This window comes from Amyelois transitella, chromosome 20, assembly GCF_032362555.1.
Source record: "Amyelois transitella isolate CPQ chromosome 20, ilAmyTran1.1, whole genome shotgun sequence".
Classification (NCBI taxonomy): domain Eukaryota; kingdom Metazoa; phylum Arthropoda; class Insecta; order Lepidoptera; family Pyralidae; genus Amyelois; species Amyelois transitella.
The window spans coordinates 5142458-5169595 of NC_083523.1; the positions used below are offsets into that span (position 1 = coordinate 5142458).

Genomic DNA, 27138 nt, shown 5'->3' on the forward strand with positions numbered 1-27138 from the left:
TCATCAACACTGGATCAGCGTATAAAATTTCAACAGAATTAAAATATCAGCAACTTTAGCTTGCAAAATTTGATTTAATTTACATAGTTACATGTTTACTTATTACTTATTTAAAAACATCGGGACTGGTGACACTAAATAAATTAATATATTCTCAGAAATATAAATAAATAAAAATATCACAAACTTAATTCGGATAATAGAACGCTATATAGCTAAGCCACAATATAAAACTGAAAATAATTAATAGCTAAAACAAACAACATAAGGTCCTTATGTAAACGTAAGGCTGTGGGGGACGAGGCAGCGACCTTGATATTTCCTTAGTTCCCACGAGACGAGCGAACTACCTGCAACGTTACGCAACCCGTCCCATTCAGACCTCCGCCCTATACTTTGATGAGACTTAAGACTGGCTAACTTTGAGTATTTATCTCTAGAGAGATATGTGTCTTATTTCTACTAGCTTTTGCGGGGGCCTATTCTCCCGTTGGAATTTCTAGATATCTATAGCCTATATTATTCCTGAAGGTCGCAGTAATATATATATATTTAATATAATATATGCATTAATAAACGTGCACACTGAGCTTAGTAGGCACGTTTATTGAAAACTAAAAAATAGGGTTTCAAACTTCAATGTCAATATTGACAATGTCATGTGGTGTTTGCATTTTGCTTTGCATGTTTGCTTACTGACAGTGTTAGTTGTCAAGTTATTAATGACAACAAAACACATCTTTGTGGTTTACGCCCAAACGTAAACAATTTATTGATTAGAATAAAACAATTACTGAATGAAATCAATACTAATTCAATAATAAAACTTTAAATAATTAATTTATTACAATTATTTTCAATTTTATTATTTTTTATCAATATTTTTCATGTAGCAAGTTGAGTGATATTGCGCATCATATAACGTTTCGCCGGTGTATTATTTTAGTTTACTGGAGTAGTAAATATTCATCAGACAAATGAATGATATTAGACGACGTGACTAGAAATATGGTATCTACCCGTGGCCTTCGATATAAGTTTAGTGAAGGAGAAAGAGTCTTGTGTTATGAACCTGATCCAACTAAGGCTAAAGTTTTATATGATTCCAAGGTAAGAAATCCGAAAAAATTACCTGCCTGAATTAAATTGTGTCACGACCATATAAATTTATTTAACTTATTTAGGCTAAACTAAAAATGTATCCACTTACAGGTATTAGAAGTAATAGAAAGTAAAGATAAGCGTGGACGCCGCACTGTAGAGTACCTCATCCACTTCCAAGGGTGGAACTCTTCTTGGGACCGCTGTGTCAGTGAAGATTTTGTGTTGAAGGACACGGAAGAAAACCGACAACTGCAAAGGGATTTGGCTGAGAAATCACAATTACAACTGTAAGATTTTCATTATCCACAAACTTTTTCTGATTGGCCTGGGTCTGAGAATGGTTTTACTATAAGAATTTATTATTAAGTATAGTATATGGTTGGATAATCCCATATGGCAGCCAAAGTTTTGAGTTTACATTGGGTATAGGTTAGTTCAGTCTTTTTGGAATTCTAACTAAAAGGTAGAAATTATACCATATTGTCTGTCTGTCTGTCCATCTGTCACCAGGCTATATCTCACAAACCGTGATAGCTAGAAAGCTGAAATTTTCACAAATTATGTATTTCCATTGCTACTTTAACTGGATTTTATATAAAGGGCCATACAAAAAATGTGTTGTTTTTCGTATTTATATGTTACAGTATCTGGTAGCCACATAAAATTTTCACAGATTATTAGATGTGTTATTAAACTTACTTTAAAAAATTAAAATAAAATATTAAATAAAAATGAAGTAATTATTAATTATCCCATGCAACAAAACTATATTTTTTACATATAATGTTACTATAGCTTTTGTGCGTGAGTCCGACACGCACTTGGCCGATTTTAATTATCACTTATTAAAAATCAATCAATCATATCAAGATAGAAGGCAGCTAAGTTTAACCTTTTATGTAGGTTAGCGGCCTTATAGTTTGAGAAGACTAGAATTATAAATATAACACTAAATTACTTTTATTACCCTGTATTTCAGCGGTGCTTACTTGTACCGACGTGAGCGAAAGAAGGGCAGCAGTACAAACGCAGGCACCGGCCCTGCCAAGCGAGCGCGCCACGGATTCAGTGACGACGGCTCGTCTAGCAGCACTCAGCCAGATGGTAAAATTAATTTGTAGTTGTTTATAATAGTCTATAGTTTCATAATATTACTATTCATTTATTCAATAATTATTGCTGAATGTCCATTGAGTCTATTTCAAAAGTTCTTAATATTATAATTCATGTTTTTTTAGAAAATGGTTCTATTTATTAACATTGATTGACCAGGAATATTATTATCTTCCCTCTGTCTCTCTACACTAAAAATACATATGTTTATTACAATTTCTTGAAATTTCAACATTAGCTAGCTCTAGTTACAAGCTAGTCTTTAATAAAAATGTATGGAGTATATATTATTTATTATGTAGGTGGAGAGACGGTGGACACGGACTCGTCGTCAGACACGGGCTCCAGCTCTCCGCCGCCGAATGCACACATTGGTCGAGCGCACATTAATCTGCCTTCTGCACTCAGGTATTATTATTCTTCTTCTACTATCTTTTAACGCCAATAATGAATAAAGAAGTATATAGAGAACACGACAAGTAGCAAGAACCCTCTGAAAAAGAGGCTTGATTTATCTTGATGATAGGTCAGGGTATTATCCCTGGAAGCAGCTGCCGATACGTAATATATACAGCTGTTCCTCTGACTTTGCTAGTCATTATCCGGCTCGAAGCATCATGAATCAAATCATGTGAAAACATAGGTAGGTATTTTATTTAGGTACAGGTATATTCTACCTATATTTCACACGCGGCTCTGCCCACATGAAAGGTATATAAATGCAAAATTTTATAAAGATTGGTTGAAGGACTTTCGCATTTATAATGTGAGTATGAAAATCTACATATTTATTTATTTGGCACACCCAGGGATCGCCTGACATTCGACTACCACCTGGTAGTGAAACGCGGCCGGCTATCCCGTCTTCCCGCGACCCCGTGCGCGGCGCAAATCCTGGAGTCGTTCGTGAAGTGGTTCGCGCGCGCCGGCGCCTGGCACCCCGCGCGGGCGCGCCATGACCCCGCGCAGCGCCCCGACCTGCTCGACGTGTCCTGCAGGTAAGGATCGGATCTGTTGTGTGGGCCACGCTGGGATCTACAGATATCATTGGTTGAATAGCCTTACTTTATTCAGTTCATACAAATGAACCGTGTCGCACAGTAGAATTTACAAAAACATAAAAACACAACCAATCAGAACAGTCCTGTTTTCTTAAATCAAAAAGGATATGTTCAGCACAATAACGACTTAATGACGTTTGTTATAAAGTACCATTTAGCGAGACCATTATCATTAAGTTAAAACTCATGAGTTTCACACCTAACTTTGGCACGCGGGTTGTCTACGTATTTCTATGTATACATACATACATACATAAAATCACGCCTCTTTCCCGGAGGGGTAGGCAGAGAGGTATTTCTATGTATATTTATGGTTAAGTTCTGATTGCAGGTTAAATTTAGTCAGAGAAGTAGCTGACGGTCTGCGCGTGTACTTCGACTTCATCCTGCGCGGGCATCTGTTGTACAAGCAAGAAATCAACCAGTACCACGAAATATGTGGCCAGTTCATAGACGAGTAAGTTTTTGCTTCTAATTTTAAGTCACGTCTACGTCAGTTTGAATATTAAGTGCCTTGGACTTTATAAATGCCATTTAATAGTGTGTGTAAATACTGCTTTTTAAAACCAGGTGTAAGGGATTTTACTAAAACTGCCACTTGGTCTCAAACTAACTAACAGATAAACAACCATGTAAAAATAATTGAGACAGTGATTTTATAAATTTTACACTACAATCATGCACCCTTCAAAGAATTAATACAATCTAAAGCTGAAAATACACAGTAAAATTGCAGTACCAACTTTGTCGGTATTTAACATGATTGAAATCAAACTGATTTGACGGTGATATGAAATCAATTTTTTTTTCTTTTTATTGTACGTAGCCAAGATGACGACATAAAATCTAACGGAGACGATGACGACATCAACTCGCAAGACGAATCGCTCACGTTGGCTGAGGAAGACCTGAAGAGCCCCAAAATACCGGAGTACGCCCATTTACCGCCAGACCCCGTCGAAAATGATAAGGAGAGAATCTGTGAGTATGCACGATTAGAAATTATTGTATACGTAAGGTATACTTAATAATACTATTAAAAAAGGTATTGAACAAAAATCCCTAATATCTTTTAAAATATGTCAATGAAATGACTGATTTTAAGCACTTAATCTATGTAATTTATTTATTCTGTTTGAATATGAAACACTTCAAAAATGTATAAGACTGTTGAGTCAGTGCCACTGTATGACAACTGATTGAATTCAAATTAATAAAGACTTTAGTATAGCTCAATCAACGTGTATGAAGACAACCATTGATAGTAGAATGTTATGTCTTCCAGAGTTTTTTAAAATATTTCCTCTACAATAACTTCATTTTTTCACAGTAACACCGGTAAACAATAACGAAGACAGCCAAAAAGTGGAGACGAATGACAAGAACTCTGCCAAGAACGACGTGGGGAACGAAGAGAACCGAGAGAACCAAAACCACGCGGACGGTGCCAAGGAGGGAAGGTCCACGCGCAGCGGGAATGTGGCCAGGCGGTAACACATATTTTGTATTTAGACAAACTTAATTATTACACAAATATGAAATGATTTATTTTCAATGCAATATGAGGAACTAAGAGAACCGAGAAAACCCAATCCACGCGGGCGGCGCCAGGGGAGGACCACGCGCAGCGGTAATGTGGCCAGACGGTAACACAACGGTTTTAGATAAAATCTTGCAGGTAATAAGTTAAGAGATAAATGAAAATATTAAAAGGTTAGCGGTAATATTTTTTAAATTAGGCTTATTTATACTTTTTGGAAAATAATAGCACGTAAATACGAAGGTAGGGGCGTGAGTTTAGCGTTAGACACGAGATCCAGCAAATAGTCGATAGCGAGCTACTTAACCCTAATTAATATGTGCAGGTTGCGGTCACACAAGTCAGCGGTGTCGCAGTCGGAGAACGACGAGCCCGCGCCTTCCACCTCTACCGGGGAGCCGCGCACTTTTGAAACGCTATCCTCCAGGTAAGAATGCATCTCTTTCTCTATTATATCATTGCATATTTCAGATTTTATCATGCAACCTAGTGAAGAAAAAATATCAATGCCTACTTGTCGTCAACCATTGCATATTTCAGATTTTATCATGCAACTTATTGAAGAACATAATATCAATGCCTACTTGTCGTCAAAGATGGTGCGCTAAGGTTTTAGAAAACCTGTAAAAGTGAAAAAAAAAATTACGGACTCCTTTTCATGAGATTTAGTGACAACTACTCTTTTACTCGGTTACTCGTAGTTAATCCTGTTATTTTAATGGATGCCTACGATGGCGCATAGGTGAAGGTAGTTTGAGGCTAATAGGCCCCTTCAACCAAAAGACCTTGGAAAGGTTTTATGCATCAGGGCTAATGTCCGCTACTTTGTACTGTAAGTCGTACTACAATATCTTAACCCTGTCCTTATATACGCCGAAATTAGTTTTCGTTTACATACCTTACAAGGGAATGTGTATTGGTTGTCAGCGTGGGCAGCAGCGGGTCTTCTCTGAGCGAGTGCTGGGCGCGGCCCGCGCATTCTACGCCGGCCACAGCAACCTCCACGAGAACACCGCTTTCTTTGTTATTCGATAAGGTAATGTTTTCAAATATTAAACTCTGCTCATTCACAATGAGCATATTTTATATTTCAAGTTTTTGTGCTTTATTGCAATATATTAAGATCCATTTTTTTATTGATATTAAACTTTCGCGTTGCATTGAACTATTTATAAATAATATATATACATATATACATATATACCTATATATATAAAATGCGCACGTAACGGCAACTTTATTTCATCTCGGACGTTTCGAATCAGTTACATGCTCCGTGGTAATTTTTTATGGTCAACATTTGTAAAATGAGGTAAAAAGCGTGGAAGTTTTTTTGTTTAATGTTGCTCTCATCTGTGAATCTAATTAGTATAGTTGATCAAAGGAGACAATGCTTTGTTTGCTTTCAATGTCTTTTTTAGTAATTTATTTTTATAGGTGGCGAAATGGCAAATTATTCCTCGGGATGGTACCGAACATTTGCCATGCAGGGTTTACGGCGCTATACATCTCGCGAGACTTTTTGGTAAATATCTCGTTATGTTTATGGAATATTCACAAAAAAAAATATTTTGAAATTACAAACGTATTCTTTTTTTTATTTCCAGTTAAATTACCTGACTTCCTAAACGCAACGCAAATGCCAGATTTTAAGTTGAAACTAATATTGAAACATATCGACATGTTTGTGCAGTAAGTATTCCCATTTTTTTTTAACTTTTTATAGATTAATCATTTGTGATGATTTTTAAATTCATTTTTCATTGTAGTGTTCCCTTTTTTTATAATAAACTAGCTATTGCCCGCGACATCGTTCGCCGTAAATGTTCATTATAGCTAACCCCATCTGTATTGCACTTAAAGAGGGGAGGGAGTTAAATTTTTGTGTATCGGTTTTTAAGTTGGACATCTGAAAAGATAACCGCATTCAAATCGGACAATATATAAATTCAATAGTTTTCGCATGATGTGAATACAAATATAAAGACAGAAATTCTGAAAATCACATTAGCAAAGCCAAAAGGCCTCTGTTGGTATCATATCATTGATCCCCTATGACGACCTTTTTTGCCAATATTTTCAAGACATTGTTCAGATAGTATCTCTTTATATGTAATTACATTAAATAATCAATTGATTATTTACAGGTATTTAGACGAGCACAGCGAGTGGTTTGGCGAGATGTACTATATAGCGGACAGTGTGTCCCGATCTCACTAGCAACGAACAAATGTTGAAATAAGTTGTGATAGCTCTTCCGTTGTTTTATTGTTGACACGATGGGGGAATGAAACCATTCCTAATGTTTTATATTTTGAAATGAATGTACAAGAAATCATGTAATAATAATGAATGAATAATAATACAATATTTTTTCACAAGTTTGCAGTTTTTATTGTACCTATGCCAAGAATCGTGGCAAGCAAAATTGTCTTAGTCGACCCACTGTGGGACAACTCAATGGGTTAGTGAGATAGACGGAAAAGGTTATTCGTCCAGAAAAGATGCATGATTTTATATATGTTTATTTACTTCCTTTTGGTCGTGTTGAAGCGTTGATAAAGTTTTCAAAGCAGCAACGAAAATTATTTTTCTCTTTCAATAAGTTTAATTATAAAAATTCAATTCTGACAGACGTTACATGAACCATTTCAAGCTCAAACAAAAGTTTTTACTCTTTGTTATCACTCATTCGCTCATAGAACAAAACAATACTAGATTCCATACAAATTTATTGAAAAAATATATGAAACTTATGATGAAAAATTAATTATATTACTTACTAACTTAATTTGAGTTGGCCAAAAGTGATAATTTCTGGATTTTTTAATATTCAATAAGTAAATAAGTGAGTCAAAGTTAGTGTAACAAAATTTAAGGTTCCAATTCCAATACCAGTCTGAACTCTAAAAAACAACAATTCACTTTGAACGAATTTCATGAGCGCATTTTACACATTAATAAGATCACAAATCGATATTTTTCAAAATATTACTTTATGGTCTAAAATAAACGTCATATTATCTTTAATAGGGCTTCACAAACTACAAAAACGGATTGGGCTGGCGCCTTTCACCTTGGTTGTCAATTTTTGCAAAACACAGGATTTCCATGATAATTACAGTGTTATTATCATCTTTCTTTTCGATTTGAAAAATCACTTGGGGGGGGAAAAATACCACCTGCTACTTTTATTTTTTTAATTATTATTTTCAAAGTTTTGACCTTTGTGGGTCTTCTAATTTTGCCGTTTAGAGTTTTAAATAACAATTTACTGGATAAAACGGCAGCCAACTCAGAGAAAAAAAAACCTATATCAGTTCGAAAAATGTAAATTGTCACTTTTTTAATATTTGTAATCTAACTGGTATATAATTTAGAAACAGAACGACAAGACCAATTACACAAAATTTATCACACGTACATCACACCTTCCCGCCAGCTTAGATTGACTCACCGCTAACACGCTTATAAGTGGTATAGTAGTTCTTACAAAAGCACTGCATTGACTGGGTGAACCAAATATTCATTCGATTGCCGCTCGTCTTGGAGTAATTTTTAAAAGCTAAGAAAGAGAGCTAAATTTGACACTTATTTTGATAAGCGCCTCCACTGAGTGTACAAAAATGAAATTTTATGCAAATGGCTGCCATCAACAGCAGCCTATAGGAATTCGACATTATTGCGGCGGTGCAGCACGATTGTTATAGACACGAAGCAGTGGTCATTTCTGTCGCCCACCCCGTCAGCGTAGTGCTCCCGGCGTAGCGAGCGCGGTAAGTCCTACTCGTGCAGTTGGAGGCGGTGCAGCACGCGGCGGTAGTCGAGCTCGAGCGCCGCGTACAGCGCCGCCAGCCGCGCCTGCGTCTCGTGCGCGCCGCTCGCCGAAGCGGCCGCAGCGAACTCTTCAGGCGCTAAAACTCTTTGCAACTTCTTCATTTCTAGTTTCTTTTTCTGAAATACAAGGTGTCAGTGAAAAACCAATCGAAGAGCCCGCCAACTATAACCGTACAGTAATGACACACTAGCCAATGTGAATTATTATCAAAAAATTGTAGATTTAAGTAATGAAAAATTTTACTACAAAGGTCAAGGCGCTTCCTACAGACAAAAGTGATCATGTTGTTAAAAAATGTAAATTTGCATTGATATAATTACCTGGAAAGGTGCATTTAGTCTATTCTTTACATCTAATCTATAGTTCAAGTAGCTAGTCTTGTCGGAAGTGTTGGTGTGTTTCAGTCGCAGGATCTCGTACACGCGGCGCGCTTGTTTCTTGTTGATCTTGAACTTGCTGCGGGCCTGGTTCGCCATATCTTGTGAGAATCTGGTGGAGATGAAAAAACTGTTGTCATTGCTTGTTTACTGGAAAATTTATTTCTTCGCCCAAAATACTAGGGAAAGCAGTGGTCGGGAAATATCGGCGTAGGTCAGCTGTGATCGAGAGCGGAATTGATGTCACCGCGCGAAAGGGGCAGTTTTTTGCAAGGGTTGCCTAACTGCGCACTTACATCAATAAATATTTGTTTGGGCTTTTCACGGATCATGTAAAATACTCCAAGTTGGATGTCCATCCAAGTAGTCGTTGGATTTAATTTATATTTATTTTCGAGTTCCTTAGTTTAAGCTAAGAAACTTAAGTGAGGATATAATCATTATTTGACTCAGAATCAATCAATGTCACACAAAAAAATCATTTTTAAAGTACCCTTGTTCTTCGCTATTATAGACCTAAGTACAAAAAAAAATTTGTCACTTAACCCCTGATGAAGTTGGGCAGGTTGGAAGGCGGGCAAAGTCTCGCAATTTTTTACATCCACATAGTCTCTTATTCTCTGGAAGTCTGGTGATGGGTCCTCCACTGTTATATCTATTACTTCTGGTAATACTGTGAAATGGGTGTAGATAGCCTGAAATTTTAAAAATAAATCTCACTTTTGTACATGCACTATATTTTATAAGTATTGTTGGCCCAGAAGCTTAATTACATCTAGATACAATGTTCCTAGAACATGCCAACATGAAAGAATTTTATTCATAATCCAAGCACAAAAATATGCATAGAAAGAAGAAAAAAATACCTTTATCAGATGTGCACAAATGCCAAGCTTCCTAAATGGGGGTAAAGTAAGCACTTGTGAGATGCGAGGCCTCAAGTTACGCGGATAGGCATAGTAACGGTAAGCTGTGGCGTAGGCAGCTGTTGCATATCGATGGCCACCCTCACTGGCCTCATACTTCTCAAATCTGAAAATTATTTCTTATAGTGTACATGTTCAAAGACAACAGGTAGATAGATTTTCACTAAGAAAATAAAAATTTTATTTTCTTATTTCTTTAGTATGGCACAATTAAAACTTATAATATATAAAAACTAAACTTACACAGTAAAAAAATTCCACTGATCATCATCAACGTCAATAAAGGAGGCTGCATCAACATACCACAAGAGGAATGTTTGCAGGCGCTCATGGAAACTCAAAAAGCCTGGAGTTGATATCTCACTGTAATACACCTCAAACATGCGCCGGTTGTCGCCCTCGGGAGTCACGCTGAAGGCATGAACAAGACGGCCGTGAGGGGTGAATGACTTGTCCTTCTCCACCAAAGTTAAGAATTGATCCAAGTTTGTCACAAATCCTGGAGCAAGAACCTTTTTCAAGGCACCTTCCACATCATCTGCTTTCAGTCCTTCAGCTTTACTTGGTTCAATCTGAAATAATTTGAATGAACATTTTGATGGTTTGCTTTCTATTTCATTGTATTTAGGGAAAAAAAACACATTTATTAGTAACATGTAATTAGCACTAGTATTAAAACTTTTCTGAAACTAATAGAGATATATCAATTAATCATAATTTTCTATGTGCCAGATATAATTTTTAAGTTAAATAGTTAACTACATACTAAATAAATAGGTATTAATGTGTATAATAGGTTATATGTTGCAAATTAGTGCAGATATGAAAAACATCAACTTCTTCATTAGGTAAATAACTATATGGATAAGTCAACAGCCATTATGATAATAATAGAAAACAAAGTGTAAATATATACCTTATCAGTATACTCTATACCAAGATATGTTTGTAGGCTGCCTGCACTGTAGAAAAGTTTGATACGCAGGTCTGTATAGCCAAAAATGTTCTCATTTTCTCCAAAAACTTGATGACACATTTCAGAACTAAAACTTGTACTATTACATTCTATATCTTCAACACTCCTTACTGCAATGTTATAATTTTGAATGGTGAATACTATGAAAAGTAATGAACATTTTATACTGTTTTGTAGGAACCCTATGTGGGAGGAATTTGAACATGTTGTAATAAAGAATAAGGAGGTAGCTTACAAAATATTTCCATACAATTTTCACTTACCTAATTTGAATTCTAATACCTCATTTCCATCAACAACTAAATGGCACAATGCGTCAGTCATGTTTAAATATTATAAATAGGGTATAGTCTCATTCCAATCAGATTAATGATCTCCCTAGCTTCCCGCGCAAAACGATTAACGTTAACAACGAAAAAACCTGTTGTGATTTAGTACAATAAAACCATCTGAATACTAAGGGCAGAAAATAAATTAGATAGCCTTTTTAAGCATTTCTTATATAAAATCCGAGATTCAGCAACAATACCAACAAAAACGAAATTTTTCAAACCACTTCTCACAAGATCAAAAAAGAAATGAAAACGAAAATTGAACGATTGAAATCACCTGACAGATGACAACGACATTTGTTTTACAGTGAATGAATGACCTCGTTTATTTTTTTGCTTGAGCAGACTAAAGAAGTGGGATGTTATGTCTCGTCGCACCAACGCACCTTTGTCTATTCACCCCATTTTATTTTAGGTAAACAGATTATCCAATTATTTTTTACAACTACAACACTGGTTCATTTATGTGACGTCATTATGGCCTGGTTGGGTTAGGTTTGCTTGGAAATTTTTGTTAAAATATTGTTTATTGTATGTTGTGCTACTTATTTTAGATTAGTAATAAAAATACCTCATAGAGTAGCAGTAATCCTGGTGCCAAGAAGAGTTTGTTTCGACGACATTTTCTGGCGAAAATGAATCGCCATGAAGGTGGGTAATGATAATCAAAATTTGTTCGATGCTTTTGTCACAGTAATTTTATGGTCAAAAACAGTTACAATTAAGTAATTTTTGCGAAATATCACGTCAGTAATGCAGTACTATAAGCATTAAATACAAATGGACTCGTTATTTGTTGCATATTGTTGTTGTATTTTGTATTGACATCTTTTCAGGAGTCAGCTGTGATTCTTGTTTGAAAAATAACTTTAGAGGACGAAGATACAAGTGTTTGATTTGCATCGACTACGATTTATGCGCTGCATGCTATGAATCTGGCGCCACAACAAATCAACATACAACAGAGCATCCAATGCAATGTATTCTCTCAAGAAGTGACTTTGGTAAGACATAATCTTCTCCCACCTTTACTCATGCCCTAGTTTTTCTTTGTCATTCACACTGCGATATAAATAATCGATATTAAAAAATATTTTAATATACCTACTATTTTTTTAAAAACAAAAAAAAAGTTATTAACACCACATATTAAGTACTGTAAATATGACTAAATATAAATCTAATAATATATTACACTAATATAATAATTATAAAACTTATATTTTTTTTAAAGTAAATTCTTTTGAATTCCATTTCTTAATAAGTACTCAATGTAAATAATAACAATACATTACAAATATAAAGAATTCAAATTGGAATGTTTAAATTCCAATTTAAATAAAGATGATACCTGAACATGATGGAAAATGGATATTTTATTAATTGAATTATAGTTGTTTATTTAACAAGACCACATTCATATAGTTTTTTTGGAAGTTCCATTACTAATAAATATATACATAAATAAATAGCTTTTATTATTTACAATACAACTTAGATTACATGAGCTTAAAATGAATTTTTGTTCATTCTCTAAAGGAAAATCCCTAAACAATAATTTATCATCAGTCCTGGTAAACTAAATAAATTAGAACCTTTTGTATTCATGTCTCAAATTGCCAGTTAAAAGTGGTGCTCTTCAAGCTGTAAAAAGTTAATTTTTTTAGTAAAGTGTAAAAAAAGTCATATCTACACATAATCAGGTGTATAGCTCTTAACTAAATAAATTAATAATTATTGATGATTTTGTTTAAGATGACTAATTGTTATATGTAATAAATTGTAATCTTCTCTATAATAATAGAATAGAAAGCAAACCAAATAAACAAATTATTTAATTCTTTTCAGACTTATACTATGGAGGTGAGGCATTGGCCCTGGAACAGCCTCAAGCATATACTTGCCCGTACTGCAACCGCATGGGTTTTACGGACACAGCCCTCATGGAACATGTCACTGCCGAGCATGCCGACACCACTCTAGCTGTGAGTTAACAAGATCAAGACAAAATGTTTCAAACAAACAACAAAGCTTGAACTTATAGTTAGTTAGCTCAAATAAACATAGACATCTTTTATATCTCAGCTATCTGTGCTAACTTACTTTATAAAAAAAGGGGCTGATTCTTGGAAGTCTAATAAGTCAAATGTTTGGGTTGCAATATGCTTACATACATGCAAGCTATTAGTGTCCACATAAAGACTTCTGAACAGGGACTCTTTGTATAGCTTAATAGACATAGTTGTAGCATGGGAAAATGGTGTCCATCTAACTCTTTTTCATAGTTTGCATTGGGCATCCTACTAAATTATTCTACAGTATTGCCTGTTTACCAAAGTATTGTAACTACCTTAAGCTAACAAGAAAATAAATTACAACAAACTATAAAATTTTAACCAAAAATGTGTCAGTCAGCAGATTGATTATGAAAGCAAATGTGTGTCATCACATCATAAATCAGCAAATTTGTTATTGGCAGTAACAATATATGTTTTCATCATGTAAACCCGTGCCGTATAGTCCTTAGAATGGGACTACTTAAAATCTTTCCTATAGATATCTTATAAGGGAAATGCTAATAAACTTCTTTTGATTCTTCTCGTAGGTGATGGGCTTGCAACCTGTTACCAAATCTTAATTTTATCTTTTAACCATACAGTTTGATATGACCATTTAGTCTTTAAGACTGTTGGCTCGGCTTACCCCTCACGGGATATGGACATAACTGTATTTATGTATGTATCATTTAAAAAGTCTATAAATTTACATCTATGCTGCACATTGTCAAATAAAAATAAAACTTGAAAAAAAATTAAAAATACTACTTATCCACCTGGGAACTATTAAAAATCACCCATATTATTTTCATTAAGCCCTTGAAGAATAATTAGTAACATGTCATATAATTTATTTATTTTTTTCTAGGTGGTTTGCCCAGTGTGCGCCTCAATGCCCGGCGGAGAACCAAATTTCGTGACCGATGACTTTGCTGGACATCTTACCCTGGAACATAGGACCGGAGCTAGAGATTTAATATCATTTCTCATATCCTTTTTAATATGAGATTATTTTTTCAATCACGACGATAAATTTATTAACCATTTACGATATCACAGATTGCAGGTGTAAGAACGAAAAATAGGTGCTTAAAATATTATTTATAGCATTTTTGAACTTTCAAAAGAAAACTTAAAAATTTTATTTTTATGTTATTTTTGCCAAGTCTTATATTGGTGAGAGAAGGAAAGATATTTTTTTTTGGTGTTTTTGTATGGGTACTTCATGATTTAACTTTCAAATTATCCTGACATATGAGAAACATAGAGTTGCTTCCCATCATGCATTTATTATGAGACAGCTCGAAGCCAATCCTAAAATAAGTGGCCTTAACATGCAATAAATAGTTCATAGTGATTACATATAAGCCATACTATATTGCTTTTGTAAACTATGTGTTGAATGAATACAGTTTACAATCTTGTCTCTTGGGGGCCACTATTTTAGAGACACTCTTCTGTTCCATATTTTGGGATATATTAACAAAATATTTTAATAAATAGGGAAAATTTCCTTGCGAAGCCAAGCTGGCTAGGTATTTATTGTATTGATCGATAACCTTAACGGCTTCACACGATGAACCAAGCGGCATCAGGCACGGGGGGATGCGCCGCATGCCGCACTCGGGCCGCGGCGTCAGCCGTCCGCGGCGCACCAATATGCAGTTCAGGTAACAAAGTAGCTCATACACTTATGGCGCCTGTACATTCTCAGCGAGGTCCCACGAGAAATGTCGAAGACCATAATGTACAGTAATTTTTTTTTCTCGCCTTTTGTGAGTTAAAAAGCCTCGCCTTACCTCGCGAGTAGGGTATTCTATTGATTTTCCATCGAAGCTCTGTAATTAAATAAAAAGAAGCCTTTGCTTTACCTCAGGGCAACTCTATCTCTATACAAAATTTTATCAAATTAGGTTCAGTGTTTTAGGCGTGAAAACGTAACAGACTGATATAGTTATTTACCTATTTATAAGAAGGGATAAGGATGTAGATACATTGTTCTACCTATATAAAAGTTGCTTTATCAAACGATTCTTTTGACTTTTCGTGAATCATCCACCGTCTCCTTTTATCCATTTTTTTTATCGTTTTTGTGTGTAGTAAATATGACTAAAATTATAAAAGAGCTGCAGCTACAACCGTGACTTACAAATCGTCGCTCGTCCTTCCTGAATGAGTCGAGAATGTCCAGGGTCGCCCTCGTGTAGCACTTTGCGTGCGAGAGATTCGTGCGAGGCATAGCGAGGACACTCGCGCGAGAATGTCCAGTCGCTATCAAAGGCAGCCCCTTTTAGAATTTTACTTTGCATAGAATCTACAGTCATTAAGATTAGTGAAGAAATTCTTTCCCCTCTCACACAGGAAAATGATTCTATAAGGTTCATTGTGGTCACAGTCGAATCCTGGGCTCCTCTCTACTACAACTAGGTGAGGTGAGGATGTAACTAGGACTAATCATCAGGAAGATGATTATGATATAAACTTATATTTACAGAAAACAATCCTTTCTCCTCCTTCCTTTCTGGGGACTGGTATCCGCAATAAATGCATTCGTCCGTTTCTTTTTCATAGAGATGCGAAAGCGCGCGAAATCGTTGCGCCACAGAGGGCGTCAACACTTGCGGTGAAATTTTTTTTTTAAATTTTAACGAGTGTGATAATGTGTTTGAAATTCCAGTACGAGCGGGGGCATAGCGTCCCTGTCGCCGTCGTCGCGCGACGCGGTGGTGGACCCCATCGCGGAGCTCCTGTCGCAGCTGTCGGGCGTGCGGCGCGGCCCTGGCCAGCCCGGCACGCCCAGCCAGCTGCAGCAACTGCAGATGCAGCTCCAGTTGGAGAGACAACAGGCCACGGTCAGTCTCATTGTCATTTCAGTGTTTTTTAGTAACCGCAGAACCTCGGATCCACTTATTAATTTAGGTAGGGGATTTATGTACCTAACATGTCATTTCGAAATTTGATAGTTTTATTTGGACACAATTTCCTAAATTATTTCTTGATTCATTCATCATTGATGGATCGTGAGGAAACCTGCACATTCAGGCCACTGGATGAATGATCATGATGGATCCAATAAAGTTTCAGGGATACCTTATGCATATTGACAAGGTTGAGAAGATCATAAGGGAGTTGACAAGATAATTGAAAATATAAGAGAAATTCGTGTTCACGTAAGCGCTAGCAAGCCTCGAAAGACGCCTAGTGTGGAGGGGCCTAAAAGGTTGAATGGTATGTTCAGATTGGTCATCCTCTCCCGCAGGCGGCCCGGCAGCAGCTGGAGCGGCTCCCGCGGCGGGGCGCGGCGTCGTCGTCGGGCGCGGGCGCCGCGCAGCCGCCGCCGCAGCCCGCGCCCGCCGCCGCGCCCGCCAGCGACGACTCCGCCTTCCTGCTCGCGGGCTTCCTAGGTCAGTCGTGTCAACAATTACAGTTTCATGCACACACACGCACACACACACACGCACACACACACATTAATTAAAATAAAGACGAAAAGAAACGAACTCAGTAAATGTGATAGGTGAATGTAAGTGGGAACATTGACACAGGAAGACCTTGATCAATTCGCGGATGTCCCGATGAAAAGTCAGGTTTCAAAGAGGTTATATGTAAAACAAAAATAATTTAGGAAAAGCAAGTGGAAAGATGTTGTCTCTGTGTCTTACTCTTGTTGGACATCTAACAGTGGCGTATGTGATAATGTATTTTAATGTTCCTATAAGATCTATTTTTGACATGTCATTATGGCTATGCCCTGGACTCGACTGGAATGTGTCCATAGTATACCAAAATATCATACGTTCATTATTGATCGATTCCATATATGATTTGATCGCACGTATATTTTCTTTTTATATAAACATACGTTCAAGAAGATTATTATGATCCAACTAGGAGTAACAAATAACTACGCGGGCGAGGAGGCGGAATCCCGCGCAGCATTGGTGCGAGGGTTGGTGCTGGCGTCGCTCGGGCGGCCCGCCCCCGCGCCGCCCGCCGCGCCCGCGCCCGCCCCCGCCCCCGCGCCGCCCGCCCGCAGCCCCGCCGCGCCCGCCACCCCCGCCGCCCCCGCCGCGCCCGCCGACACCGCGCCGCCCGCCCCGCTGCGCGCCAAGCCGCAGCCGCGCACCAAGGTAAAGATACAAACACCTCGAAAGTAACGATGATTCTACCTGCGGCTACCACAATATTATAATATCTCCCTCTCTTTCCTTTACTCTGTGGGTAAACTCAAAGATAAAAAGAGAGGGAAGATAGGTATGCCTTGTCAACATTCGTGAATAAAGGGGCAGGAGTCTGAGTGAAAAACCGGACATAATTGATTGCCTGCTCCGGTTTTGTGAGATGTTTTTTAATTCGAATCGCACAGATCGTGCCTTACGTCAGGTTTCAACACACAATGTTACTGCCGTATTTTTCAACTTAAAATCCCTAATTCTATTCCCTTATGAAGCGAGCTAATTGGCATAAATATATCCTTAAAATACAAGTTTACATGTTTATTACTCAGTACTCCAGAATTCATCTAGATCCTCCAAACAAACAACTTCCTTAAAATAATAAACAAAACTGGCTAAAAAAATCTAGCGTGAACCTAGTCTCGTCCCCGTAAATTTTTTCTTTTTTCATATTAGCCGCAATTTCAATACACGTTTATATCATTCGAGTGTTACTCATTTTTTCCTTCTTAGCTTAACTGAAAGTTGCAACAACGTAAGTAAGAATACTCGTATTTCTTGTGAAACTGTTCACGAAAATATCTTTACCAAATCTTCGAATAGAACCGTTCTTAGAAGAGGAAAATATACTTCACTTTCCCATATTTACCCATACCCACATATTTATTTGTGTGTAACCCTACTCCAATGTATAAAATAACATATTCATGTCCCATGCATATTGTTATGTATGTCAGATATTTTTACGGTAAATTTTTTTTAGCAAGCTGTATGCGGGTTTAATTTAAGATTGTAATGTGGCACGTCCAACACATTTTCTTTACCACCCTTCATATAGCGCAGTATTCCCTCGACCTCCTACAACAATGAAACATTATTTATCCCCGAATGAGATGAACACAATAAACATTTGAATGGCGAAACAGTCGCGGCGGTGACTGATCTGTTGGGTCCGGCAGGGCGCGGACGGCGCGGTGTTCGCGGGCGCGGAGGACGTGTGCGCGCCCGTCCGCAAATGATGTCGGCCGGGGGCGGCGCGGCCACTGCCCGCCGCGCGCCACCACGCGGTAGATGAAACTATTTAATGTTTACTCGTTAGATATTACGGTAGTCTATGTATTATTTATCCGAGGAGGCAGTGATGTACATACGCCGGTCTGACCGGACCGCGCCGAACTGGACTTGTCCTCGTTGTTTTTCGCTAACACTTATTAGTGGACGCTTATGTTTGTTTTGTTGGCTTTCCAAATATCAGTGTGATTTCCTTTGTTGTAGTAAATAATAGCTATGGAATGTTTAAAGTAACTCGATTGCAGTAAATACAAAATAATGATCGTCGAATAGGCAATTTTTTAAATGAATACTTATGAGAGGAGTCCCATCACGAATGACCAATTTCTTTTATAAAATTAATTCCAGCTTGTTTCACCGAATACTTATATATCTTAGTGATTATTGACCAGTGGCAACTTTAGTAAAATCACTTTATTTATATTGTATTTCGTAGGAACACCATAAAATTGTAAATAAAACATCAAGACTCTTCAGTTAAATTTAATTTATATACAAATGCTACTTACCACAAAATTTTCACTAGCTACTCAAAATGCTTATTAGTTTGATTATTATACTCCAACATTACAAAATGTTTGTATGTACCCTAATTAAATTCTATAATATTAAAATACCTGGTTTTTTTTTTTCAATTCCCCTTAATAATACCTCGCTAAAAGTAGTAGGTATAAAAAAGGATATTTTTCGTTACCTACATGAATTAGAATCTGTGTATCCATCACGTTTTCCAGTCTGGTACCTTAATCGTTCAACCACCCACCCATGGTGATCATGCACATTTGTCTTCTTCCTCCTGGCGTTAGGCCCAATTACATCCCCTACTTTTAAGTGTAAAGCCCGAGGTGCTATTTTGACCATTAGGTATCCTGGACTTCAACCAAGCAGCAAGACTTTTACTAAGCAAGTCTAGTGAGATTTCCGCAGTATTTTTAGGGGATTAGATTACGGTTAGACATCTAATTGCCTGATTGCCACGATATATCCCTTACCGTCCTACATAACTCAACAGTCATTGGTAAAGGCAGAAGTAGAATTTGAACCGGTGCCTTCTTGCCCCTCACGCAAATAACCTGATTATATTGCGTGAGGCGTATTTGACCTTATACAGTCAGAGGCCAGACAACAGAAAAGCCTTAAGTGAAAGCATAAGGAAGTAATCAGTAATGAAGATTACCTACTACACACAAAGCGAAGTTAAATGTTTCGTTTATTTTCTAGCTATTGCCGGCGACTTCCATTTGCCGTAAACGTCCACTGACAATCTTTTAAACCCTTTCCCAATAAAAAGCCTATGTTCGTTCTCAGGGTTAACTCTATCTCTGTACCAAATTTCATCAAAATCGGTTCAATAGACTATAGTTACTTTCGCATTTATAATATTCATTCGTCCATATTATCACGTCTATATCCCTCGCGGGACTATTTCCCTTGAAAGACTAGTGGCCACGTTTATGATATATTATTTTCATCGCGCAGCTTCACTCGCATTACATAATATACTGATGCATAGAAAAACGCACATACTGTTTATGTTGTTATTGCATGAAAGAGTAACAAACGCTTACTTATTATCATTGAACTCCATTTAAAAGAGGTACAAGACAAGACATCGATGAGGATTAAAAAAGAATTGTCTTCTGCCACGCCGTCGATAAAAAATGGTTATATTGTCACTGTCACTTTTTGACATCAACCAAAATAGACAAAATAACCTTAAAATACATAAAGTCAACTAACAAATATAAACATAAATAAATGCCAGATTTCCAGCACTAAAATATTCTATGAGAGTATGTAGCTATTGTATTCTTTATTAGGAATTACAATCGCATCTTTGGTTTTTTTAGTTTATAAATGCAAAATAACTCTGCAATGAACATGGCCAGTGAAGAACACAAATTACTCGCGCAGTTTTTGAAGGACGTTCATTCTTCTCTTCGTAAATCTTCTACAGAATTAGGTGCTGAAGAAGCTTGGAGGAAGCACTGTGACAATAAAGACGTTTTGACGAAGTACGCTTCATGCATGCAGAAATTGGCAACCAACCATTGGGATGTTAATTATGCTAATAACGTGACTGCCACATCGCGTATTACATGGGCTTTCCAAACATGCCGCGAATACTTTTTCGAAAAGGCTTATTTCAAGTTCAGGCAAAAAGAAATTGATATAGCGACTAAACTTGGCGTCACTGTAACCCAGCAAGAGTTGTTTACAAAGCCCCTACAACTCATAGATGTTGGAAGTTGTTACAACCCTTTTCAGATCTATGATTGTTTTAACGTATTTGCAATTGATTTGTGTCCCTCTAATGACTCGGTTTTCCAGTGTGATTTTTTGAAGGTTGCCACTGGAAATGACAATCTTGTTCAAAATAATAAAGTTATGCAATTAAAATCTTGCTTTTTTGATGTAGTGACTTTTTGTTTCCTTTTAGAGTATATACCTAGTTCTGAATTTAGGATAAATGCTTGTGAAAAAGCCTATCATATACTTAAACCAGGGGGGCTCCTTATCATAAATACACCTGACTCAAAACATGTTGGGGCAAATTGTAAGATAATGAAATGTTGGAGGTATGCATTAGCATGTATGGGATTTACAAGAATTAAGTATGAAAAATTCAAACATATGCATTGTATGGCATTCAGAAAAGCTCTTAATAAAGACACTGCAGTGAGGTGGGCCACATTGTATAAGGAACCATACATGGAATATGCTATGAATATACCACAAGACTTTCAAAAAGAAAATGAAGATACTAAGGTAGTCCTACTTAATGATGTACAACCATCTCATTGTGACTTTACTGAACTTCCATTTGCAATTTAACTATTTTTGAGCTTGTGAAAATGTAATAAATTAACTATGTAATGTGAATAAATGAAAAGAATCTATATTTCATGTCATTTTTATTTCTTAAACATTAATGTTAATTTAAAAATTTCTTACATTCTAGAAGTGACACTGTAAGTGGAATCAGTATTTACAAGATTCAAAAAGAAAAAAATGGTATTTACTTGACAGATCCAAACTTGGCTTTCCTTTTTTCAATCCTCTCCTTATTTTCAATATCAGTCATTATTTTTGAAACAGATTGCCCAAAGCGATCTGCTCTTTTCTTTAACTTTTCAAGGTTTTCAGAAAGTGTTCCCGTGTCACCAGACATGCTTATGGCACTAACAGTGCCCTGTCCAAACCTCTGCTTCCTGGCTTCTTTTCGCTCTGCATCTGACATCTTGACAGGGAGACCAAATCGTTTTGCTCTTAACTCTAACCTTGTCTTGGGATCTATGTCGGCAGTTATTTTAACTTTGTTACACTCAGTGGTAGTGGTTTTCTCAGTATCTTCTTGAGCTTTTTCAGCAACAGGTTGCTGAACAGTGGAAGTCACAGAGGTAGATCTATTCAAAACAATTTTTTTGGTTCCAACTTCTTTGTTCTCTGCGGGTTTCTCGTCGGATTTGCCTTTATCAGACATTGTAATTTTTCTTTTCAAACCACGTTGAGGCTTTGATTCTTCAATTGGTTTTGAAGGTGACGAATGTTCAGCTAATGCTAGTTCTTCAGTTGATACAATATCAGTGACTGGGTCATCAAGAATATCTGTTTGACTTTTTTCATCCTCATCTTCCAATGCGCCATCAGAATCTAGATCCCAATCTAGATTAATATCTCCATGGTCGTCCTGGGTCATTGCCGCTTGGAGTCTTGCTACTAATTCTGCTTTATCTCCTGCGTATGACAGTCCACGCGACTTCAATTCCTTCCTTAATTCGACTACCTTCATTTTACTTACATCCGTGACAGTGGAGTCTGCCATATTTTTATTAAGATGAGAAGGTAGATGTTTTGATTTATAAGCTCACAATGGCGCGACACAATCCAAACCTAAGACCGAAACCTAATCAAACGCAAACCAAATTTAAATGCTTGACGCTTGTTTTTTTTTACTGCTGCCGTGCCTGATGTCAAAAATGACATATGTTTTTTTTTATACAAAGGTGTGTGACAACTTCTACACAATGCTAGGGTTTGTTCCCATTCAGTCACATCTCGATCTGGTAACACTGTTACTCAATGGGAAAAAAATTCCCGTTGTGTAGCACGTATTAAAAACCCCGACAGAAGTTTGCGTTTGCCTTTAAAAATAAGGAAATAAATTGGCTAGCAACCTGCCTCTATTTGAATCTCATTCTATGATTAAGCCTAACAGCTGAACGTGGACTGTTGGTCTTTCAAGGCTTCTGGCTCTGTCTACCCCACAAGGGAAATAGCAATGAAGAAGTATCCGAGATAAAGATGTGATTATATGAATGAATGAATGATTAAAAAAACCTGATCTGACATAAAACAAGTAAGTATATTAAATTGCTTACATAGCTTAGACTAAATAGTATTTGTAAGTTTTAGGTTTGGAGCGGAGCCGCAACGTGACGTATTTACATACATACATACATAAAATCACGCCTCTTTCCCAAAGGGGTAGGCAGAGACTACCTCTTTCCACTTGCCACTTCCTTCGCTTCATCCACATTCATAACTCTCTTCATACAAGCTCGGCTGTTTCGGGTACTTTTGACCTGACCCTTTACCAGGACGTCCTTAATTTGATCAAGATACGTTCGTCTAGGTCTTCCCACTCCGACCTTTCCCTCCACACTCTCCTTGTATATCTGCTTAATCAACCTGCTTTCATTCATCCTCTCCACATGACCGAACCATCTCATACCGTGACGTATTTCTTAAAAATTATTACTGAATACTGTACTAAGATACCTTAAGCTTGAGTTTCTATTATTTAAGCTTACTTAATTACATAACTTCATATTATTATGCATATTCTTGTCGAAAATTTAGTCAAATTTTGAACACTTGATTAAAGGTTAAAGATAGATACATTCCTTTGCCACATGCCAAAACCGTGTTAACAGATTATTTCTTTATCTACGGGAAAAAATTTGTTCTTATTTTGCCCTGCCTGACATTTTACTATTCATTCGTTCATATTTTTGCTAGCTTAGTGAATGATATGATTAGTTCGGTACGAAATAAAAATAAAACCGGCTTTCTAGAGTTTGTTTTGTTATTGTTTTTGTAGGTCTATGACATTTTAAAAGAATTGTTTTGAGATTGGGAAAAGCCTTAATAATTGTGTACCAATGGATACTTGGGACAACGAAGGGCATATTGATAAACTAATCAGCGATTATGATGATACATTCATGCCACTGCCTGATATCGAATTTCAACCTCATCTCCTCATTTCTAAAGTAAGCTGAATTTGGAAGTTTTCTATTAAGTAAACACCGTATTGTACCTCTTACAATTTGTTCACATTTATTGCACAGGTTCGTAAACATTACATGGAATACATCATAAAGCTGCTGTCATTAAATTATGAAACTAATCAACGACTTCTCAACAAAAATATATACTTACCCAGTGCAATATGGAGGTGTGCTAAAAATATAGAAATGAATGCTGCACAGACATGCATGGTGGTACAATTGTATAGAAAAAATGTTACTGAATTGGTAAGATATATATGTACTATATATAAATATATAAAGATAGGTAACTTTGACCTGTTGCTATGCGTGGTCAACTAAAATTTCCGTTTTGCCATTTCCCTGTTTTTTACCGAATGTCATTTTACAAGGTATACAGTAATAACCTGACTTACGCTACCCCGTTTTACGCGAATTCGGAGATACGCGGTTTTTCATTTTGATTGCCGCCCGCACCGGCTCTCGCTCCGCCCACTCAGTTAAATTTGCGACAGGTTTAAACGTGTTCTGCGTGGAATTGTTTTGCGTGCGCAGTGTGTTTTACTTATAATCTCTAATTATTCTCTAAAAGAACGAAAAATGAGTCATTTGAGCCTAACAAGAAAAGTCGTAATGGTTGTAAAAGGTAAAGAAAAAATTATGAACGCTGTAAAGGACTCTCACTCTTTGAATTCAAGTATCATCTCGTAAGCGTCATGGAATTATGCACAGATTTAACTCATCAGGCAACATTGTTAGAATATATGAAGCCTTCGACATCAAAATAACTTGGTTTAGCTTATTTTATTCATAATTCTTATGTATTTTTTTTTATTATCCTACACTTCATTTAACATTTTTTTCTAAATTATTGTTTTTTTTACACTCTGGTGCTGATTAAACAAACTTTATATGTATTTATATGCAACTTTCAATCCCGACTTATGTAATTCTACTTACACGGCAACCGCTTGGACCCACCTACCGCGTAAGTCTGGGGTGTTACTGTACTATAATTACGTAGGGAAGATAACAATGGTTGAATGGGTAAGGTGTGGTTAAGATGCACAATGGTACAGGTTCAAATCCCACCTCAGCCATGTATAAATGACTGTTTTCAAAAGATTAGTTTGAATACTAAAAAATGCTCTTACGGTGATGGCAAACAGTAAACAACAACAGTGAGGAAACCTGCACATTCAGGGAACTGGATGTATAACCATGTAATCTAATATGAGTTTAGATACCCCTGCTAAAGTTTTAAAGCTCAGATTCCATTGCATATTTTGGTGATTCTGTGACTCCAAATAGATTTATATATTATATGTATATGTATATATATTTTTATTGTCTGTTAATGTTTAAAAGCATATTAATACTTAGTGATATTAAATATATTTTTCAGATAAAAGATATAAAAAAAGATACAACAAAGGGAAAATTGAACAAAAAATTATATGAATGTTTGAGAAATGCACCATCTAATGAAAAGAAATTACAAACAACGCTGGTAAGGTCAAAAGACTGTACTTGCCAGTGTACATGCTCCCAAAGAAAGCGACCCAGGGTCCTAGAATCTCCACAGAAACAAAAGTTAGGTTTACTGACAGAATCTTCTAATAATTCAACAGCACAGCCTCAAGTAGAAAAGCCAGTTGAAAGTCAAAGTTGTCCAGTGCCTCAAATACTTCAGATTTCAAATAATGCAAACCAAACCAGTAACATCAGTCAAGCCCCAACAAGAATATCTGTGGAATCACAAGATTCTGATGAGTTACTGTTACAACTTGAAAAACTTTTTCAAGGTGATCCCAATGATGATGACATATTCGAAGGGACATTCTGTGATACATATGATTTTGCTACTAATGATGATAATAAAAAAATACAGACTGCTTTGGAGACCAATAGTCAACTGATAACGGATAAACAATGTGTTATTGAGGATCATGCTGCTCAAATCAAATCTCTAGATGAGAGACTGGCATCCCTCACCGGATTGTTAGCAAACAACAGCGATAACATTATACAGCAGAAACAAGAAGCACCGAAACAAAAGAGAAATTCTAGTAAATGGCTCTGTGAAGAATATTTCCTCAAAGTTAAATTACATGAAAAATTAGATTTAATCAGAGATACAAATAGAAAGAAGTTATCAAGGGTAAGTTTAAGTTAGATTATATTTCTTACCCTTTTTGGGTTGAAAGAAGTATCAATTTGGACATCTAAAGTTGTCAATAACAGTCAAGGGAGTATAGAAAGCCAGATAAACTGCAAGGTAGAAAGATAATTCTCTTCAATCTTATGTTTATTTTTTATTTTAAGATAAAGCAGATATTGTCAGATCTATTTGGTGATGATAGTGATGATGAGGATGTGGTATCACCTTTGGATGAAACTGCTGACTTTGTCATCAGCTGCAAGGAGAGGATTGCTCCGTGGGTTGTGAAACTGCTCACACCATATTACATCAGAGGTCGCATTAGAGGGAAAGCACTGTTCAAGTCTCTAGCTAAGCATTTGATTCGGCTGATATATCAATGCAGTCGATATCCAAGTAAGTGCAGCATATATATCTTTTTAGTTCATTATGAAAAGCTATCCTGAGTGAGCCTTGTTCTTCATTATCAAGCCCTGTGATTAAATAAGTAAATATATATGGGACAAATTACACAGAGATACTCACTCAACAATACTATATTTTATAATAAATACTTATAAAGATAAACATCCAAGACCCAGGCCAATTAGAAAAATGTATTTTCTCATTGGGCCGGGATTTGAACCTGGGACCTCCAATGACACAGACAAGTGTAATACCGCTGCGCCACAGAGGCCGTCAAATTTAAGCCATCAAGCTTTACTCCGTAAGGGATAAAGATATAATGTACGTATGAAAATAGACTATTCTTGGGACTTCACAACCATTGGAATCCATTCCAATCTCTATAAAATAGTCAAGATTAGTGTATGTCGATAGTTGGCCCCTTACTTCTGCAGTTTTTTAATTCTTATTTCTATTTGTACTTGTAGGTACAAATATAAGTCATATTTGTTTTCAGGTGAGTATGAGGTGCAAAGTTTTGTGAACGATTTTCTGGACAACCACAAAATGATAAGATGTGAGGCTGATTTTAAACAATTCAAAATTGATAATCTGGCTACGTACTAAATATTTTAAGTTTCATTTAGAGTTTGGAATTTAGGTTTCTTTTTCTTTACTAGTCAGATTGTTACTATGACATATACATATACTTATGATTTTTTCCACATTTATAAGATAATTTTAACAGCT

The 27138-nt window shown here is 36.4% G+C and overlaps 6 protein-coding genes across 8 annotated transcripts; 4 read left to right on the forward strand and 2 right to left on the reverse strand.

Moving 5' to 3' along the window:
• Positions 1-721: 721 nt before the first annotated feature.
• On the forward strand, positions 722-7163 carry LOC106131662 (protein male-specific lethal-3). Its single transcript, XM_013330832.2, has 13 exons — positions 722-1110; positions 1213-1391; positions 2084-2208; positions 2520-2625; positions 3027-3215; positions 3610-3735; positions 4105-4259; positions 4609-4768; positions 5144-5245; positions 5746-5854; positions 6256-6343; positions 6426-6510; positions 6966-7163. The coding sequence occupies exons 1-13, from the start codon at positions 982-984 to the stop codon at positions 7036-7038; spliced, it is 1626 nt and encodes a 541-aa protein (XP_013186286.2). The 5' UTR covers positions 722-981; the 3' UTR covers positions 7039-7163.
• Positions 7164-7300: 137 nt separating this feature from the next.
• LOC106131663 (histone acetyltransferase type B catalytic subunit) lies at positions 7301-11517 on the reverse strand. Its single transcript, XM_013330833.2, has 7 exons — positions 11199-11517; positions 10876-11045; positions 10203-10531; positions 9900-10065; positions 9580-9728; positions 8977-9145; positions 7301-8772 (listed from the first exon to the last, which is right to left on the reverse strand). Exons 1-7 carry the CDS (start codon positions 11257-11259, stop codon positions 8602-8604), a joined length of 1215 nt encoding a protein of 404 aa, XP_013186287.1. The 5' UTR covers positions 11260-11517; the 3' UTR covers positions 7301-8601.
• A 201-nt stretch (positions 11518-11718) lies between these two features.
• On the forward strand, positions 11719-19186 carry LOC106131429 (E3 ubiquitin-protein ligase Kcmf1). 2 transcript variants are annotated; one of them, XM_060950004.1, is made up of 9 exons: positions 11719-11918; positions 12104-12271; positions 13116-13252; positions 14193-14311; positions 14899-14994; positions 16002-16176; positions 16584-16728; positions 17216-17454; positions 18426-19186. In XM_060950004.1, the coding sequence occupies exons 1-9, from the start codon at positions 11903-11905 to the stop codon at positions 18435-18437; spliced, it is 1107 nt and encodes a 368-aa protein (XP_060805987.1). In that variant the 5' UTR covers positions 11719-11902; the 3' UTR covers positions 18438-19186. The 2 variants fall into 2 exon arrangements, with proteins under 2 accessions (XP_060805987.1, XP_060805986.1); XM_060950003.1 differs by having other exon boundaries at positions 18459-19186.
• Positions 19187-19635: 449 nt separating this feature from the next.
• Positions 19636-21472, forward strand: LOC106131491 (S-adenosylmethionine sensor upstream of mTORC1). Of its 2 annotated transcripts, XM_060949916.1 has the most exons (2): positions 19636-20363; positions 20528-21472. In XM_060949916.1, the coding sequence occupies exon 2, from the start codon at positions 20599-20601 to the stop codon at positions 21403-21405; it is 807 nt and encodes a 268-aa protein (XP_060805899.1). In that variant the 5' UTR covers positions 19636-20363; positions 20528-20598; the 3' UTR covers positions 21406-21472. The 2 variants fall into 2 exon arrangements, with proteins under 2 accessions (XP_060805899.1, XP_013186058.2); XM_013330604.2 differs by having other exon boundaries at positions 19639-21472.
• On the reverse strand, positions 21471-22542 carry LOC106131493 (SAP domain-containing ribonucleoprotein). Its single transcript, XM_013330605.2, has one exon. The coding sequence runs from the start codon at positions 22394-22396 to the stop codon at positions 21590-21592; it is 807 nt and encodes a 268-aa protein (XP_013186059.1). The 5' UTR covers positions 22397-22542; the 3' UTR covers positions 21471-21589.
• A 1174-nt stretch (positions 22543-23716) lies between these two features.
• Positions 23717-27038, forward strand: LOC106131672 (uncharacterized). The gene is made up of 5 exons (XM_013330844.2): positions 23717-23846; positions 23925-24110; positions 25249-26004; positions 26169-26400; positions 26906-27038. The coding sequence occupies exons 1-5, from the start codon at positions 23736-23738 to the stop codon at positions 27013-27015; spliced, it is 1395 nt and encodes a 464-aa protein (XP_013186298.1). The 5' UTR covers positions 23717-23735; the 3' UTR covers positions 27016-27038.
• The last annotated feature ends 100 nt before the right edge of the window (positions 27039-27138 follow it).

What these genes read in the sequence shown, in the direction of transcription:
- LOC106131662 (XM_013330832.2), top strand. Translation starts at nt 982, where the DNA reads ATGATATTAGACGACGTGACTAGAAATATGGTATCTACCCGTGGCCTT. An exon ending in AAGTTTTATATGATTCCAAG is followed by an intron (nt 1,111 to 1,212) that starts GTAAGAAATCCG and finishes ATCCACTTACAG; the next exon opens with GTATTAGAAGTAATAGAAAG. An exon ending in TAGCAGCACTCAGCCAGATG is followed by an intron (nt 2,209 to 2,519) that starts GTAAAATTAATT and finishes TTTATTATGTAG; the next exon opens with GTGGAGAGACGGTGGACACG.
- LOC106131663 (XM_013330833.2), bottom strand. Translation starts at nt 11,259, where the DNA reads ATGACTGACGCATTGTGCCATTTAGTTGTTGATGGAAATGAGGTATTA. An exon ending in GGTATTAGAATTCAAATTAG is followed by an intron (nt 11,046 to 11,198) that starts GTAAGTGAAAAT and finishes ATAACATTGCAG; the next exon opens with TAAGGAGTGTTGAAGATATA. An exon ending in CCTGCCCAACTTCATCAGGG is followed by an intron (nt 9,146 to 9,579) that starts GTTAAGTGACAA and finishes CATCTCCACCAG; the next exon opens with ATTCTCACAAGATATGGCGA.
- LOC106131429 (XM_060950003.1), top strand. An exon ending in TCTCTCAAGAAGTGACTTTG is followed by an intron (nt 12,272 to 13,115) that starts GTAAGACATAAT and finishes AATTCTTTTCAG; the next exon opens with ACTTATACTATGGAGGTGAG. An exon ending in CCTGCTCGCGGGCTTCCTAG is followed by an intron (nt 16,729 to 17,215) that starts GTCAGTCGTGTC and finishes TGATCCAACTAG; the next exon opens with GAGTAACAAATAACTACGCG.
- LOC106131491 (XM_013330604.2), top strand. Translation starts at nt 20,428, where the DNA reads ATGCAAAATAACTCTGCAATGAACATGGCCAGTGAAGAACACAAATTA.
- LOC106131493 (XM_013330605.2), bottom strand. Translation starts at nt 22,396, where the DNA reads ATGGCAGACTCCACTGTCACGGATGTAAGTAAAATGAAGGTAGTCGAA.
- LOC106131672 (XM_013330844.2), top strand. Translation starts at nt 23,736, where the DNA reads ATGGATACTTGGGACAACGAAGGGCATATTGATAAACTAATCAGCGAT. An exon ending in CTCATCTCCTCATTTCTAAA is followed by an intron (nt 23,847 to 23,924) that starts GTAAGCTGAATT and finishes TTTATTGCACAG; the next exon opens with GTTCGTAAACATTACATGGA. An exon ending in GAAAAAATGTTACTGAATTG is followed by an intron (nt 24,111 to 25,248) that starts GTAAGATATATA and finishes TATATTTTTCAG; the next exon opens with ATAAAAGATATAAAAAAAGA.